At 40.8% G+C, this 14,533-nt stretch overlaps 1 protein-coding gene across 2 annotated transcripts in view; it reads left to right on the top strand.

Annotated features, from left to right (window-relative positions):
* Positions 1–13,473, top strand: part of AIDA (axin interactor, dorsalization associated) — a 34,045-nt gene extending 20,572 nt beyond the window's left edge. For both annotated transcript variants that reach the window (XM_059469600.1, XM_059469601.1), the window contains 4 exons: positions 985–1,107; positions 3,317–3,439; positions 10,125–10,242; positions 11,118–13,473. In XM_059469600.1, coding sequence (XP_059325583.1) covers positions 985–1,107; positions 3,317–3,439; positions 10,125–10,242; positions 11,118–11,214 — 461 coding nt within the window. In that variant the 3' untranslated portion in view covers positions 11,215–13,473. The remainder of the gene's footprint in view (positions 1–984; positions 1,108–3,316; positions 3,440–10,124; positions 10,243–11,117) is intronic.
* The last annotated feature ends 1,060 nt before the right edge of the window (positions 13,474–14,533 follow it).

Raw genomic sequence — 14,533 nt, forward strand, 5'->3', positions numbered from 1 at the left:
TTCTACAGCTCCTCAAGCAGATGAGAGGAAAAAATTGTGTCAAGAAAACACTTGTGTTGGACTTGTGAAAGGAAATTAATACATTGTTTAGATCTAAAACCTTAGGATAACTTCTTTTTTTCATTAGAAAACCAAAACTGTAACTCAAACTTGCTTATGAGTCTGAGTATTTTCTATCCTGGTGCTTCTTTATCCAGTAGGGAAGAGGGGCTTGAAGTGTGCCAGTTTTTGCTAAATTCAGCATGAAGTAACCTATGACAGAATATTATGACTTTTAGTGAGTTTGAACAGTTTGGACAGCTGCACTGTCTTCTTCAACACTGTGAGAATTCATTTATACTGACCACCAAGTTTTGATGGTAAATATTCTTGATGCAGAGCTGGGGACCCTTCCTTTAGCCTGAAGGGAACTTGGGGAATGCAAACACTTCCCCCCCCCCACCCTTAAAGTAGAGGCCAGTAGCACTTACTTAAGAATTAATTTTCTGATTCCCTTATGTTCTGTGTGATTTGCAACAATGCCATTTTCCTCCTTAATCTCCCAGTCTAAATGTTCAATGTGAAGCCAAGTCATGTTCAGTGGAGTTGGACTCTTGATCAAGTGTCTAAACCTCCTGCAACTGCAGATTGAATTCAGCCTCCCAAATTTAATCCTCAAAAATGCTATAAAGTGAGTTCCATGAATGGTTATTCTGTGAAATAACACTTGAAACAATGCTCCCCTCTATTTTTATGGCCATAGTTTTTTATCAGTTGATTTGACTTCAAGCAATCCTGGGTTTTTTCTGGGGGGGCTATAAAATCTGTCAGAGGAGGTTGTGTGTCTGTGCACAGACATTTCCATAGTGGTGTGTACTGCTGGAATAGGAATCTTTGGAGTTTCAACCCCCTAAGAACAGCATCTTCCATGAGAGAAGATGGGACCAGTGAGACCTCTGCTGTGAGATGACACCATGGGTTAATAATATGCTTTACTCTTTCCAGGTACTTTATTGCCCAGATTGCCATCTGAACCCAGGATGACGTTACTCACCATCACCATAGAGAAAATTGGTCTGAAAGATGCTGGGCAGTGCATTGATCCTTACATCACAGTCAGTGTAAAGGGTAATGATTTCTGTTCTGCCTCCTCCGTGCTGCTTTGGAGAGACTGCATTTTTCAAAAGCCCTATGGATTTTTCAGCCTGCTGGGAAAAACATTTGTTGTCACTTCTGTTGTAGATGTAGGGCTTCTGCTTTAATCAAGGGCAAAAAATTCTGTATTTGACAGCTACTGGGAGGTGAATATCTGCAAGATACACTTCTCTCTGTGCACTCAGGGGTGGCTTGTCCATGCTGAGAGCTGAGTTAAATTTGCCCTACTTCTCCATCACGGCTTCTACAGCTGACTCCTAAGTACAGATCTGCTTGGACTGTGTGTACTCCCCACACTTATTGGTCTCTGGGCTTTCTGGAGGTGGGGAACCACAGCCCACTGACTCCATTCTTGCCCTCTCATTAAACTATTTTTGTAGTAATACAAATATAATCTTGCCAGGGCTTGAGATTTAGAGGGATGGGTGTGAAGCTGGGAAACAAAGCTTGCAAGTGAAATAAAATAAAAAATGTGTTAGCCTGGCTTGTGAAATGCTTCAGCCAAAACCTGATGGGCTGAAAGGCTCCATAAATCTGGAAGAACCTCTCTCTCTGTCAGTCCAGGATAGGCAACATGAGGATTTCTCTGTTTCGGATGGTAACATAATTGGTATCTTTTGAGGCTAAGATTTTTCATATTCACACTCTTTCTAATGGGAGTATCACTATCCCCCATTTTGCACTTAGCAGGAAGCCTCTGTAGTCAAACCTGCTTGCCCTTGCCTTGTGTTCTGCTTTACTTTGGGTTCTCTTTACAATTTTTAAATGTAGGCAGAGGATTTTTTTTTTTTTTTGTTTATCATGTAAAAATCTGTAGCTGAGCCTCTTGTTATTTTAGTTGTGATAATAACCTTGTATGTGTCCTCTTGAGATATGCTATTGGATACTAAATGTAGGATGAAACACTTGTTAGATGTGTGATCAGGGCTTCTTCCACCAGACATCCTCTGGCAGGAGGAAGGTTCACAGCATCAAATATCCCTTGAATATCCCTTACCAGGACTTGTAAAGCAAACATTCCTTGTTCATTGCCACTGAAGTGTTTGTCTCATTGTACATTGCTAAAACTGCTGCTGTAGTTCTCATTTCCCTTCCAGAGCTAAGGGAGACTCTCTATTGCTGGCCTTGCTTTCCCAACAAGTCTCTGTTAACATGATGCTCCCTGTTTCCAAACTCATTTACCTATAAATGGTGGCTGCCAAGTAATGAGGTAGAAAATAGGATCAAAAAGTGAGAGTGTGGGCAGGGTATGGATGAGTCTGCTAATGGTGTCTTTTGATACTTTTATTTCCCAAGATTTTTGGTTAGGCAAAGTAACTCTGATGACTCAATTTTTTCACCTTTAGGAGTCTGAAGACACTTAGTAGCTGATTTCCTTGGTTTTAAACCAAGCTGCTCTTCTGCAGGTTTGGAGTGAGGTTTGTTCCTGATGCAGCATTGGCAATCCCAGCCCATATCATGGATTAAGGGAATCACTGGTGCTCCAGGGCCTCAGCCTGAGCTCCAAGCACAACATGTGCACTCCGTACCTGTAATCTTGGCCACATCGTTAGCAACTTCCTCTGCCAGAGGGAAAGGGATCAGGAATGAGAGGAAAGACAGGACAAATATACCCCTGGAAACAGCAGAGGCTTAGTGAGAAACAATATTGGCAATGCCAGAGCAGCAAAACCAGGGGCTGGTGCTGAGAGCTAGAGTGCAACCCAGAGCCCTACAAAGCCTCTGTGGAAAACCCAAGAGGAATAGTCCTTGTGTCTAGGGACAAAGCAGGGCACACACAGGAAGGGTGAGCTGTGCCAGTTGTGCCCTGTAGACACTGTGTGGAGGGCTGTCTTTGGTGCGTATTCCCCTTGGCCTGGAGCTCTTCTGGAGTCCTTTGTGCACAGGAAATGGAATATTTTGCTGACAGCAGAAAGAAATGCACTCTTAAAAATAAAAAGAGGGATAACTACATTTTTTTATCTGAAATACTGCTAGAACTTTAGCTGCGTTCATGTTGTACTCAAAAAGAAAATTAACTGATTGTGAAGGGCTATGATTGCCCCTTTTTTAGGTTTTGTGGAAACATCCAGGTGTGGATTAACTTTTTGTGGCAGGATTTGATGAGAGTTTTAAGTCTCTTAAAGCTGAACCTTGAAGTCTGAGAAGCTTCTGCTATTCTCATGCTGTTTCTTTCCTGCAGATTTGAATGGGATAGATCTGACTCCTGTGCAGGATACTCCTGTGGCTTTGAGGAAGGAGGACACGTACGTCCATTTTAATGTGGACATTGAGATTCAGAAACACATTGAAAGACTAACAAAAGGTATGTGGTATCATGTCGACAATGGAGAGAGAGGGAAGACTGACTCGGTGATCAGAATCTGATTTCATTGTGGGATACAAACGCTTATATACAATTTCAGGGAGACTAGTAATGTGTACTACAATGATTAGATTAAAATCACATACACAAATTTATGCATATAACAACATCTCTTGCTTGCAGAGTTTAATGGGATTTTCTTTTTCCAGTAAACCCATTTGATTTAATTTTCTTGCAGTCTAGGTCTAATTTTTAAAGTTCCTTTTGTTTTTGCCAAGGCATCCTGTTATCAAATCTCTTATGTTAACCAGGTCCAAAGTCCATCATCTTTCTTGTGTCCCCTAAGACAGATGTTTCCTTTTGACCAAAAATACTCTTTTAATGGCCTTGTTAATTAATCTCTGCACACAGCAAAAGGTATCATGATTAATAGAATTATTATCCAAATTACCATATATATACCTATCCTAAAAAGAATATTTTAGTTAAAAACTCCAGCCACTAAAAGGCTCAAGCTTGATCTTTATAAAACGTTCCTGATGGCAGCCGCATTACTGGATTTAGAAAGGCTGCCGGAAGTGTAATTGTACCAAAAGGCTTGATTGTTATACATGGAGTGATAGGGAGAAACAGCCCAAGATTTAGACTGATTTCTTCCCATGTATTTAAAATTAACACAAAAATCCAATTTTAAAGAACGCGGCAGCTCTAATTCTTGGGGTTCTAAAGGTGTTTCAGGAAGGTATGGATTCAATTTGATATGATTTAATTTGCTTTCAAAAAAAAAAATTTTAGCGTAAAGTTCTGGAGGAGCTATATTCCTTGCTAATTTTTTGTTTTTCAATAAGATGTGTGTTTCTTGTTATGAACATGAATGTAACATAAAAGCAAAACATAACAATAAACTTATACTAATTAAAAATAAATCAGATAATAGATACAATTAGTGGCATATGAAAAATAGAATGGTGATTTAAAGCAATGCCGTATAAATTTCTTTACTACTGTACTATTACTTAGAGTCTGTAGTAATTGGCAAGCTTTATTTTTTAAAGTGTGGACTTGGAAAATCATTCCCGGGTAAGACTTCCAAGTTCACCTTAAAAGGAGGTTTAGCTATTATAGGTCCAAATTTGGTAAGTCAGAATTACTTGAATATAATTTTGGTACAGAAAATTTTCTCTACTAGTTAAGGCCAGGACTTGGCCAGGATCCAGGCTCTTAACTGGAAGAGTCTTTTTAATATATTTTAGAAACCTCTTAGTAGTTAGAAAAATAATATATGTCTTATGAATAGCTATACAACAATAAGTGAAGGTTTGTAAAGTAGCTGGCTTTCTCATTTATAGTTAGTCAATGGTACCATAGACAAAAGTAATGCTTGTTATAGTAAATTCCATGAATTCACATCATAAAATTAACAGCATAATCAGCGTCACTTATTATATCAGTAGAAATTGTCTTAAGAAATTGAGGTTATATTTTCCTAGACATATATGACATTAAAGCAAAAAAGTAGAAGAAAGCATTAAATAACTCATAACTAATTACAGTCATAATATGGAGACTCATTCTTGAGTACTGAAGCGATAAGTGGAATAAATCGGCTCCACAACCCGATGTAGTTATGAAGTGGGTATGTATTGTCCCTGGGCTCCGATCTGGGCCACATCTTTATTCACAAAGGTGTTCCATATACATTACATTGCACAACCTTTTCATGCATATTCACCTCCTGGCCCCGCCTCCTATGGTAATTGGATCCATGCCCTTCTTCACAGTGGTGGTTGCACAGGGGTCTTTCAGTGGTTTCTGAGGCTGAAGGCCGTGGTCTTCCTCACGGTTGAACTTTTGAACTTCTTTGCTTGTGCGCTGTGGTCCCTTGTTGCTCATCTGAGTATGTCTGTTGATTTTTAACAGCTTGGAGACAGAGGAGCTCCTTTATCTAGGTTTCTTGCATTCCTTGGTCTTCTCCCAGTATTGTTCTTCATCACAAGAAGCTTCAGAAATTTTCCTATGCCCTTTGTACCATGGCAGAGGTTTCTTAAGTAAAAGGTTAAAATTTAACACATCATTCTACAAGCTAAAATTTAAATGCTTAATTCATATTGCTAACTTAAGTGAACCTCCATTTCAGTACTACTTCTAAAAAATAAAATAGCAAAACCTGTTCTTATTTCTATAGCAGAATAGGTGTATCTTATAATTTAAATGAGGAAATTTTAACAAAAATTCACTCAATCTTTATGCCATGCACTTATATAGAAAAGGAATTATATTTTATACCTCAAACAGTCATACTTCAACAAAATTTAAAATCAACTTTACTAAAACTTAACCTTAATAAATATATCTAAAAGAACTTAAAGTTAACATCACCGAGACCAAACAAAAATCAGTCTTAACAAGAATTAACTTTTTAAAACTCTATTATTACAAAAAGGTTACTGAAAATTTGTCATATTATAGTTAACCATCAAAATAAACAACATGCAAGCAAACAACTGTACTGAAATCTTTTCAATATAATGATCTTGTTAGAACTATGGAGCAAAAAGCAAGCACTCAATAAAGCTGACATTGAGTTTATATATTAATTATAATTAAATCTCAGATAATGACTGCAGATATAGTTCAAGGTTTGTCTTGAATGTAAGCTAGAGTCTTGAATTTATGACTTATGTAATTACTCTCAGTGAACTATGCAGTTTTGCTATGTTAATAATAGGTAAAAAGACACCACCTTGTTATAAATGATCAGCCAGAAATCCAAATTGATAAATGTGAAAGATTTTATTTTTTACGATCAAGTTATGGTGCTCATAAACCCACAGCCAAAGAGACAGCGTCGAGCCCAGGATCAGCTCTGGGTGAACCTTAATCCCACCTCGATCTCATCAGATCTCCCTCTGTTCGCAAATGCCCTCTCCAGCAAGGCTGTTTTATACAGTTTTTTATCCCTGAGGCAGAGGTGCCCCGATTTCTTTTGTAACCCTGCATATGTATGAACGTTTCTTTCACTGTGCAGGGCTGGACAATTGCTGTCTCCTGGATTATGGCAGGTGCTGATCATGTCAGGGGAAATTGCATATTCAGATGGATCTTCCTAAGCAACTTTGGTTATCTTGATTGATGGTATCTATCAAGCTATGATCACCCTTGGGTGTCTCCTGATGGCCCTGGAGGCGGCCAATCATCACGCTGGCCATGTCTATTCATTGGTAAATGAGCCGTTATTCTGCTGCCTTCAGGAGTTTCAAAATTCCAGAGTGGTTACATGTCCCTGGGCTGCTTGAGGTCAGAGACTGGTTGGATTTTATAATTTCATAGCATACATTCTCTAAGCATGAATTACTTTATAACATATACTATAACCTCTATACCAACACCTTTGATTTTTCTAGTAACAATCATGTTCAAAATCACAATTCCCAAGTTAGAAGGTAAATCTCAACACTGGCTGGTACCAGGCAGGGCCACACCCCCTGCAGCAGCTTTTAAAGATTGCTTATAGTATAGATTTAAGTTTGGCATAGTATGAGTAGTGGGATATAAACATTGAAGGCTAAAACAAAATAAGATTTAGTTATATACTACTAAATAGCTGTACCAAAAAATTCACAACAAAATACATTGTTTTAAAAGAGGCACGTAACTGGAAATTTGATCAGGGCTAGGTGTTCCTCAGGGCTTTAGATATGTATGAACTGTGGCTTTTGATAGCTGGGCTGCTCCTTCCAATGCTTGAAGGTTCCTGGGGCACTTCAGCCAGGGCCCATTGTGGGGGTGTTCGCAATGACTCCTGTACAAAATATGAATGCATAAAAATTCTCGACTGTGTTAACACATCTCTCTCCCACAAAACCAGGGGACAGACATCACAGAAAGTTTAACTGTGGCGATCTGCCCATCAGGACCTGTTATTTCCACATAGTGTTGGCTTTGCAGGCTTTCACTCCTTCCACCCATGCCCAGGAGTACCTGAAGCACAGTCATTAGTGGCCACTCACTGGGCCTTTGGCTTTTTGAGATAATAGTCACATCAGCTCCTGTATCAATGAGTCCTGTTAGGAGTGCCTCTGCCTTTGAGAGTCACTTTGGCATGTAGGACGCTTAGATGTAATACGTTGTGGGATAAAACACGTTGTGTAATAAAATCTGTGGGACCCCTGTGGAATCAAACTCCCCCCCTCCCTCTTCTCAGTTATCAGGAATGCAGATAGGGGTGCTGCCGGGGAAGATATGAGTTGAGCTATATGGCTCCCCGCCGGGACTACACAGGGCGGCTGGGGGGTCCATGCCATGAGTCAGAGTCAATAGTTCCAGAAAGAACAAGCAAACAAAGTATGCATATGCTGTCCAGGTGGTCTGAAAACTCCTGTGGATGAATTAATGTTACTGCGGTATTGATTGATATGTCCAGTCCTGTGCTGCCTGATGTGGCTGGGTCATATGTCAGCCACAATGGTCTGGCCAGGGCTGCTTGGGGAGACTGGGCTGAGGCTTGCGGCAGTCCGCTCTGAGGCATCGGCTGGGGCATCTGTGTCTTTGTGTTGTGAGAGACGACTGCTCACTTTGAAAATTTAAAAATGCTTATTAAACTTTTAACAGAAATACAATAAGGAAACAATACTACATAAGGAAAAAGCTGCAGTACTGAGAACTGCCCCTCATGCATACCACGTGGCCAGTTCGTCTTCAAGATGGATGCTCAGTCTTTATACCCCCGGGGGTTGCATCAGCCAGCCCTGGCACCTGCCAAAGTCTGTCAGTCAGCTCTTCTTTGCCATTTATCAGTGGAGACTGCTTTCTTGTAACTTGATTGGAGGTCAGGTGTTGCCATGCTGCACCCCCTAAGCAAGAAGCTTTTCCATTCCCAACTGCCCCATGCAAGGGGCACATGTGCACACCTTTTTACCTGTCCTAGACAATTTAGGCTGTCTGATGGCCACAATACAGGGGGTAAAAGGGAACTGTGGGGAAAACAGAGGACATCTAAACCACAATAACATAACTATACATCACTAAAGCTTTTCTTAATATTCACATGATAGTTATCCCTTAATTGCGAGAGCCAATCATCTCATTATCCATCTATAACAGAGTGGTGCCACTCCGTGCTTTGGCTCCGGTTTCCCAATATCAGACGCCCTTCAAAATCATACTTGGACCGACACTGATTACAGCACTGATGGCAAATTTTGGGAGTTTTGGATCTGGCCTCCCCCTTTTCAAAACAGTCCTTTTTCAAATGCTGAGATTTCCCGCAAGTTTGGGGGTCCCCCTCCTTAAGGGCCTTTTTCTTTAGTAGCATCCATTTTTCACAAGGGTCAGGAGGGAATGGATCAGTCTCATAATCTGAATCTATTGGCCCTGAATAGAAAGGCTCCCCCTCTTCCTTACTGCTAGAGCTGCAGTCAGCGATATAAACTGCTAACGACCATGAGAAAGGATGCCTCCCCCTCCTTTGTCTGGGCAGGGTTGATGGCGGTGGCTGCTCTTCAGTCTGAGAGGTGCCAACTTCAAGCAGGCAGGGAGAGTCAGAGTGAGGAGAGCCAGAGCAGGGTAGGGGGCTGGCAGCATCCAGCTGCTCTTGCTTTTTCAACATCTTAAAAAGTATTCTCCAGGACTGGAGTAAAAGTGACTTGAGGTCCTCCTTTAGGATGGGGGAGTCATGCTTGTCCAGAAGGGTGAGCACGGTTTCATAAATGTCTCTCTCTTTGGACATTTCCTTTCCCATTTTTAGTTCCTTTTTTAGTTCCCCTGGCTTACGTGTCAGTCACAGCAGATAGGCGATTCGGGGCCCAGATGCGTCCTGGGCCCTGATTGTCACTGTCACCATCAGTTCCAGGGACTTGCCCACTGCCGCCAGTCAGGCCAGTTCATTCTCCCGCACGGAGGCACCAATTGTTGGCGATGGAGAGAGAGGGAAGACTGACTCGGTGATCAGAATCTGATTTCATTGTGGGATACAAACACTTATATACAATTTCAGGGAGACTTGTAATGTGTACTACAATGATTAGGTTAAAATCATATACACAAACTTGTGCATATAACAACATCTCTTGCTTGCAGAGTTTAATGGGATTTTCTTTTTCCAGTAAACATGTTTGATTTTATTTACTTGCAGCCTAGGTCTAATTTTCAAAGTTCCATTTGTTTTTGCCAAGGTATCCTGTTATCAAATCTCTTATTTTAACCAGGTCCAAAGTCCATAATCTGTCTTGTGTCCCCCAACATTCCAACAGTACCAGAGACCTGAAACAGGGCCCAGGAGCTTTGGGAGCACAGATACTGGGCTGCTCCTGAGCTGCTGCTGCAAGGCTCAAGATCCAGACAAGGATAAAAATAGACCTTTGCATCCTGTCCCTTTCAAATTGGTCACAGGGATGGCTTGCAGTCAAGGGAGAAATGAGATAAAAACAGCAGTCTGCTCTGCTACACAGTATTGAGCTGCTTTATCACCTGCTTAGTCATTGGTACCTGGGTGTGAGCAATGGAGTGAAGAGTTTGAATAGTGGAGTGTCATGAGCATTGTAAGAACGAGGTGTAGCTTTTGAGTAAATAACAGAAGTGTGGGAGATAATTCCCTTCAATTTAAGTAGAGCAGCTTAATGGCAGATAAATTTTTCAGGTAGCTCTTAGCCATAATTGCTAACTTTTCTATTCATTTTCCCTCCAGGTGCAGCTATTTTCTTTGAATTCAAACACTACAAGCCTAAGAAAAGGTTTACTAGCACCAAGTGCTTTGCTTTCATGGAGATGGATGAAATTAAACCTGGGGCAACTGTTATAGAACTGTAAGTGATTCACAATTATGGATGACAATGATAGAGGAAATGAACCAACTTTCAGTTACAATGTGTGGCTTGTTGTATTAAGGAACGTTTCTTGGACTTATTAGATTTGCTTCCATGAAGAATATTTTATTTTCAGTGAAGGGGGGAAGACAAAATACTTTTAGGCAAGTAAGATGGTTAGAGACTCTTCTCAGAAACTAGACCAGTTTCCAAATAAAATACGGTGTTTGTAATTTAATTTTTTTTTAATTTAATGACGTCTGTAGGGAAGATTTATTTTGGAGCTTAGCCTGACTGTCAGATCGGCTATATTTTAAAAAAATAATCAACTCAGTCCTTTGGTACAGAACTTCTGCAAAAGAAATCTGATTTGAGGCATGAGATACCAATTTGCAATTAACTTTGTGAACATTTCAAAGCAGTATTGAGTGGTTATGGTGTGCATCTTCTCCTTGCTGACTGGCTGAAGGTGTGAGGGAGGGGTTTGAGGATTGGGGTTTGGTTTTTTATTCAATAAGGAGGTGAATCATGCAATTCTTGGAAGAGTACTTAGTCTGTGCTAGCTGAAGTACTTCTGAAGTACTCAGTTACTGATACTGGGTCTATCCTACAATCCAGAGTATAATGTTTGGAATCTCCTTACAAAAATACTACATTCACTTAGATATTGAAATCTTACTTCTGTAAAATTAATCATTCAGAGAAAATACCATTTCTTCCCGTAAACCTACTCATTACTGTTGCTTACAGCAAGCCTTGTCAGATCCATTTAAAAGGTGAGGATAACAACAGGTAGAGGATGAGCTTTCTAGTTTGCTTTCATCTTTCTGCACAGCCATTAGCACTTGGATTAATGCACTTTCTTGTGGTTACAGGTACAAAAAACCCACTGACTTTAAAAGGAAGAAATTGCAACTGTTGACCAAGAAACCACTTTACCTTCACCTCCATCAAACATTACACAAGGAATGACCCCAGTTGTGAGACCTCTGTGAACTGAACCACAAATCCTGGTAGCTGTGTAGTAGCCTTAGGCTCCGAGGGGCAGAAAGATAACTCTGCTCATGCCAGTAGGTCACACAAGACCATCTCCCACTGCACAGCACTACTTCAGGGGCAGGAACAAGCCCACCATGCAAATGCAAGGTTTTTTTTAGTAACTTTCAGCTACAGGTTTCTCCAAGAGCCCTGATATAGGTTGACTGCTTTTCCTAAGTTTGCTGTTCATCACTTTTTATCTTTAACCATTCTTCTCCTTTTGCCTCAAGCTCCCCCTGAGGATGGAGAGTGCCCTTTGTCAAACCTGCAGCAATAAAGATGTGGCAGGTCTACTAACTGTTTACACTGCTGTGCTATTGTAGTTCCTCTCATCTGCATTTCAGAGTCCTCTGGAGTGGGCAGGGTGACAGAAGACTGAGAGAAGGACAAGGTGGGCTGGGAAGGAGCTTGAAGTACTGCAAGTGCTTTGAAGTGAGGGAGTGGAGGATGCAGGTCAGATGGGTGGCCAGTCCCTGTGGTCAGGTCAGGAAGAGGACAAATGCAGATGAGAACACTGAACATGTTTTGAATACGTTACAATCTTTTCAGTCACTGTTACTCCCTAATAGAGCTATTTTTTGTATCTTGTCACAGAGTAGTTTGCAAAGGCAGATAGGGAATAAAGAGGCCTTCGTCCTGGTTGCAGTGGGTGTTTTGCTATTTCAGTGACAGCAGGACAGGCCCTCAGTGCTGAAGTTTCCATTTTCCAGAGCTTTATATAAAGTAGGTCTGGCTAGCAGGCTGACCCACCTTCTACATGAAGTTGCTGTTCTTATGGAAACTGATTGTATGCAGTTTTCTGCATATTTTGTGCAAATCTGGAAACTTACTCAAAAAATTGCCTTTTTATGTAAGTAGGTAGGATTATCATTTATTTTCTGTATTTTTTATTTGGTGCATAATAAGGTGCAGGACATTGGCTTATTATGACACACTTGCATTCACCTTCTGACCTGAAAAAGGGAAAGAAGTAGAACCCAGTCAAATCTTTCATATATTTGCGTGGATATTTAATATGATACTTTGTGGTTTGATAAACTTCTTGCATCTCTAACTAGTGCCTGAATACTCTGCTATGCTAACTACAGACCCAGCTCCCAAAATAGCATCAATTATTTTAAACAGCCTGGATGCAGGTGAATCATCCATTCCTTTTTTCTGTCACTTCACTCAAGATGTTCCATCATGTGTTAAGGGAAGGGATGTTACTTTTCTTCATGCTGTTTGTCTGTCTCTACTCAGCTGTTCGGCATTTTTGGCTCTATCATATTGATTAGGATGAAAAGCTGGTTTTGAATGTCCTAATCTTCTTGCCTTTCTTTGCTCTGGTATAACTAGGAATGACATTATTTAGGTGTTACAACAAAAGTCAGCAATACTTTCCCAAATGCCATTGCTGGTTGGAGGCGAAAAAGGGCAGTTGAATTGTCCTGTTTATGGATCTTTACAATATCCCACTGGTTTTAAAGCTGATGGGTGATGATCAAGATACCCCTGTGAGTTATGGAAACTCCTCTGAATGCAGCATTCTGGACACCAGACTAAAGGAGAATACCTACACTGCTAAAAACCAAATACAAATCATCCTCTGAACTCTGCAAAAGGACAAAGCAAAACATTAGTCTGTGGTTGCAAGTAATCTGAGCTTGGCCCATTTACCTGTCAGTGGTCCCTGGCTGGCTCAGCACTTGTTCTGACCAAGGAATTGCAGGATCTGAGTGTCCATGAAAGGTGGAAGGGCTGGTTCTGGAGTTTGGCCCGGCTGCCATTCAGGGTAAGCACTGCAGTTGGGTGTGTGTGTCAAAGTGAATGCTGTTACATCCAGAGGGAGATTCCATCCAGCTTTTGTTACTGTTAGCTAGGATGGGCAAGGGGAGAGACACTGAGTATCACAAAGGTTTATATAGGGGAAGGAAAGATCCTGGACTTGGAGAACTTGATTTTTAATCACAGATGTTCATCAATGTGTGTATCATCAGCCAGCCACCCTGCAAACTGAAATACTGTCCCTTGAAGTACAAACCCATCGTTTCTGCTACTTACCTGGACCCTTCCCCAGCTTGCAGATGTCTGTATTAATGCCAATTTTATGAAATGTCAACTTGGAAGTATTTTTGTTAAATACACAAGTAGAGCTTTGTATTTAACTGATTGTGAATTAATGTCTGTTGAATGTGAAATACCATTTTTAAAGTTGCTTCTATCCCTTGCCTTTTTTCTGTGAATTGTCTCAGTGCCAGGACTGCTGCTGCACACACCACAGGCTTGGGGATTGTTTTATGCTTCAGTGATGCTCCAGCTTCTCTCACCTGATATCTAAAGCTTTACACTTGTACTGTAAGAATGTAATACCTAGATGGCAACTTTAATGGCTGCTTGTACTCTGGCAGTAAAGCTGTAATGGCTTCCCAGTAGAGTTTTTTATTATTCTGTATTGTTTTCCTTTTTTCCTCCTTCAGGCTGCCTTTTGGACAGTGCACTTGTGAGAAACCTTACTCGCTGAGACAGTCAAAAGCCTGCTGTTCCAAATGCTTGCACTAACACTTGACCTGCCAATGTATGGTGTCCTTTGAAAGTTGTTCAGTGGTGGTAGCTGCAGTAGATGTTTACATACTCCCAACTCTGCTTTACAGAAAGCTACTTTCTTTTCTGATGGAAGTAAAAAAGGTTCTCCAAATCCAGCCTTCCTTTTAAAGAGGCTGAATTGCTCTTAAACCCTGAGGAAGATGAAAACACGATTCTCAAACTTCACTTGATGCTGCAAGGTGCTCTTGAAAGCAGAAAGCAATTAGGGAAATTCTAAGTTTCTCTCCTGGAGAGGCACTGAGAAACACAGGTCAACTCCACAACCTCATTAAGGTTTCCAACTCTGGAAGCTGTAGCCCCCATGGTCCTGATTACATGAAGCAAGTCCATATTCTGTCAGAGTAGATCAGCGTGAGGGTAACATGGTCATTACCCTGCCGCAGCATTAATTTGGCCTTGATTCAATTCTTGTTCTCAGAACTGTAGCATTCTCTGTCACATTACTGAACCAATATCCTTTCTGAACAAAACATGGCACTGAAACAAAGCCTTTGGGGTTTAGCAAAAGGAATTTTGCTTTTTATTATAACTTTCCTTTGAATACAGTGTCATTTGTGCCTCTGATCTCTGACCAGACATCTTTTGAAAAAAACCCTAGAACCTCAGAGTCCTCATGTAAACCCCTGGCCTACAGTAACTGCAGCTCAATGATGGGATGGAGAAGGCA

The sequence above is a fragment of the Ammospiza nelsoni genome, chromosome 3, assembly GCF_027579445.1.
Source record: "Ammospiza nelsoni isolate bAmmNel1 chromosome 3, bAmmNel1.pri, whole genome shotgun sequence".
Classification (NCBI taxonomy): Eukaryota; Metazoa; Chordata; class Aves; order Passeriformes; family Passerellidae; genus Ammospiza; species Ammospiza nelsoni.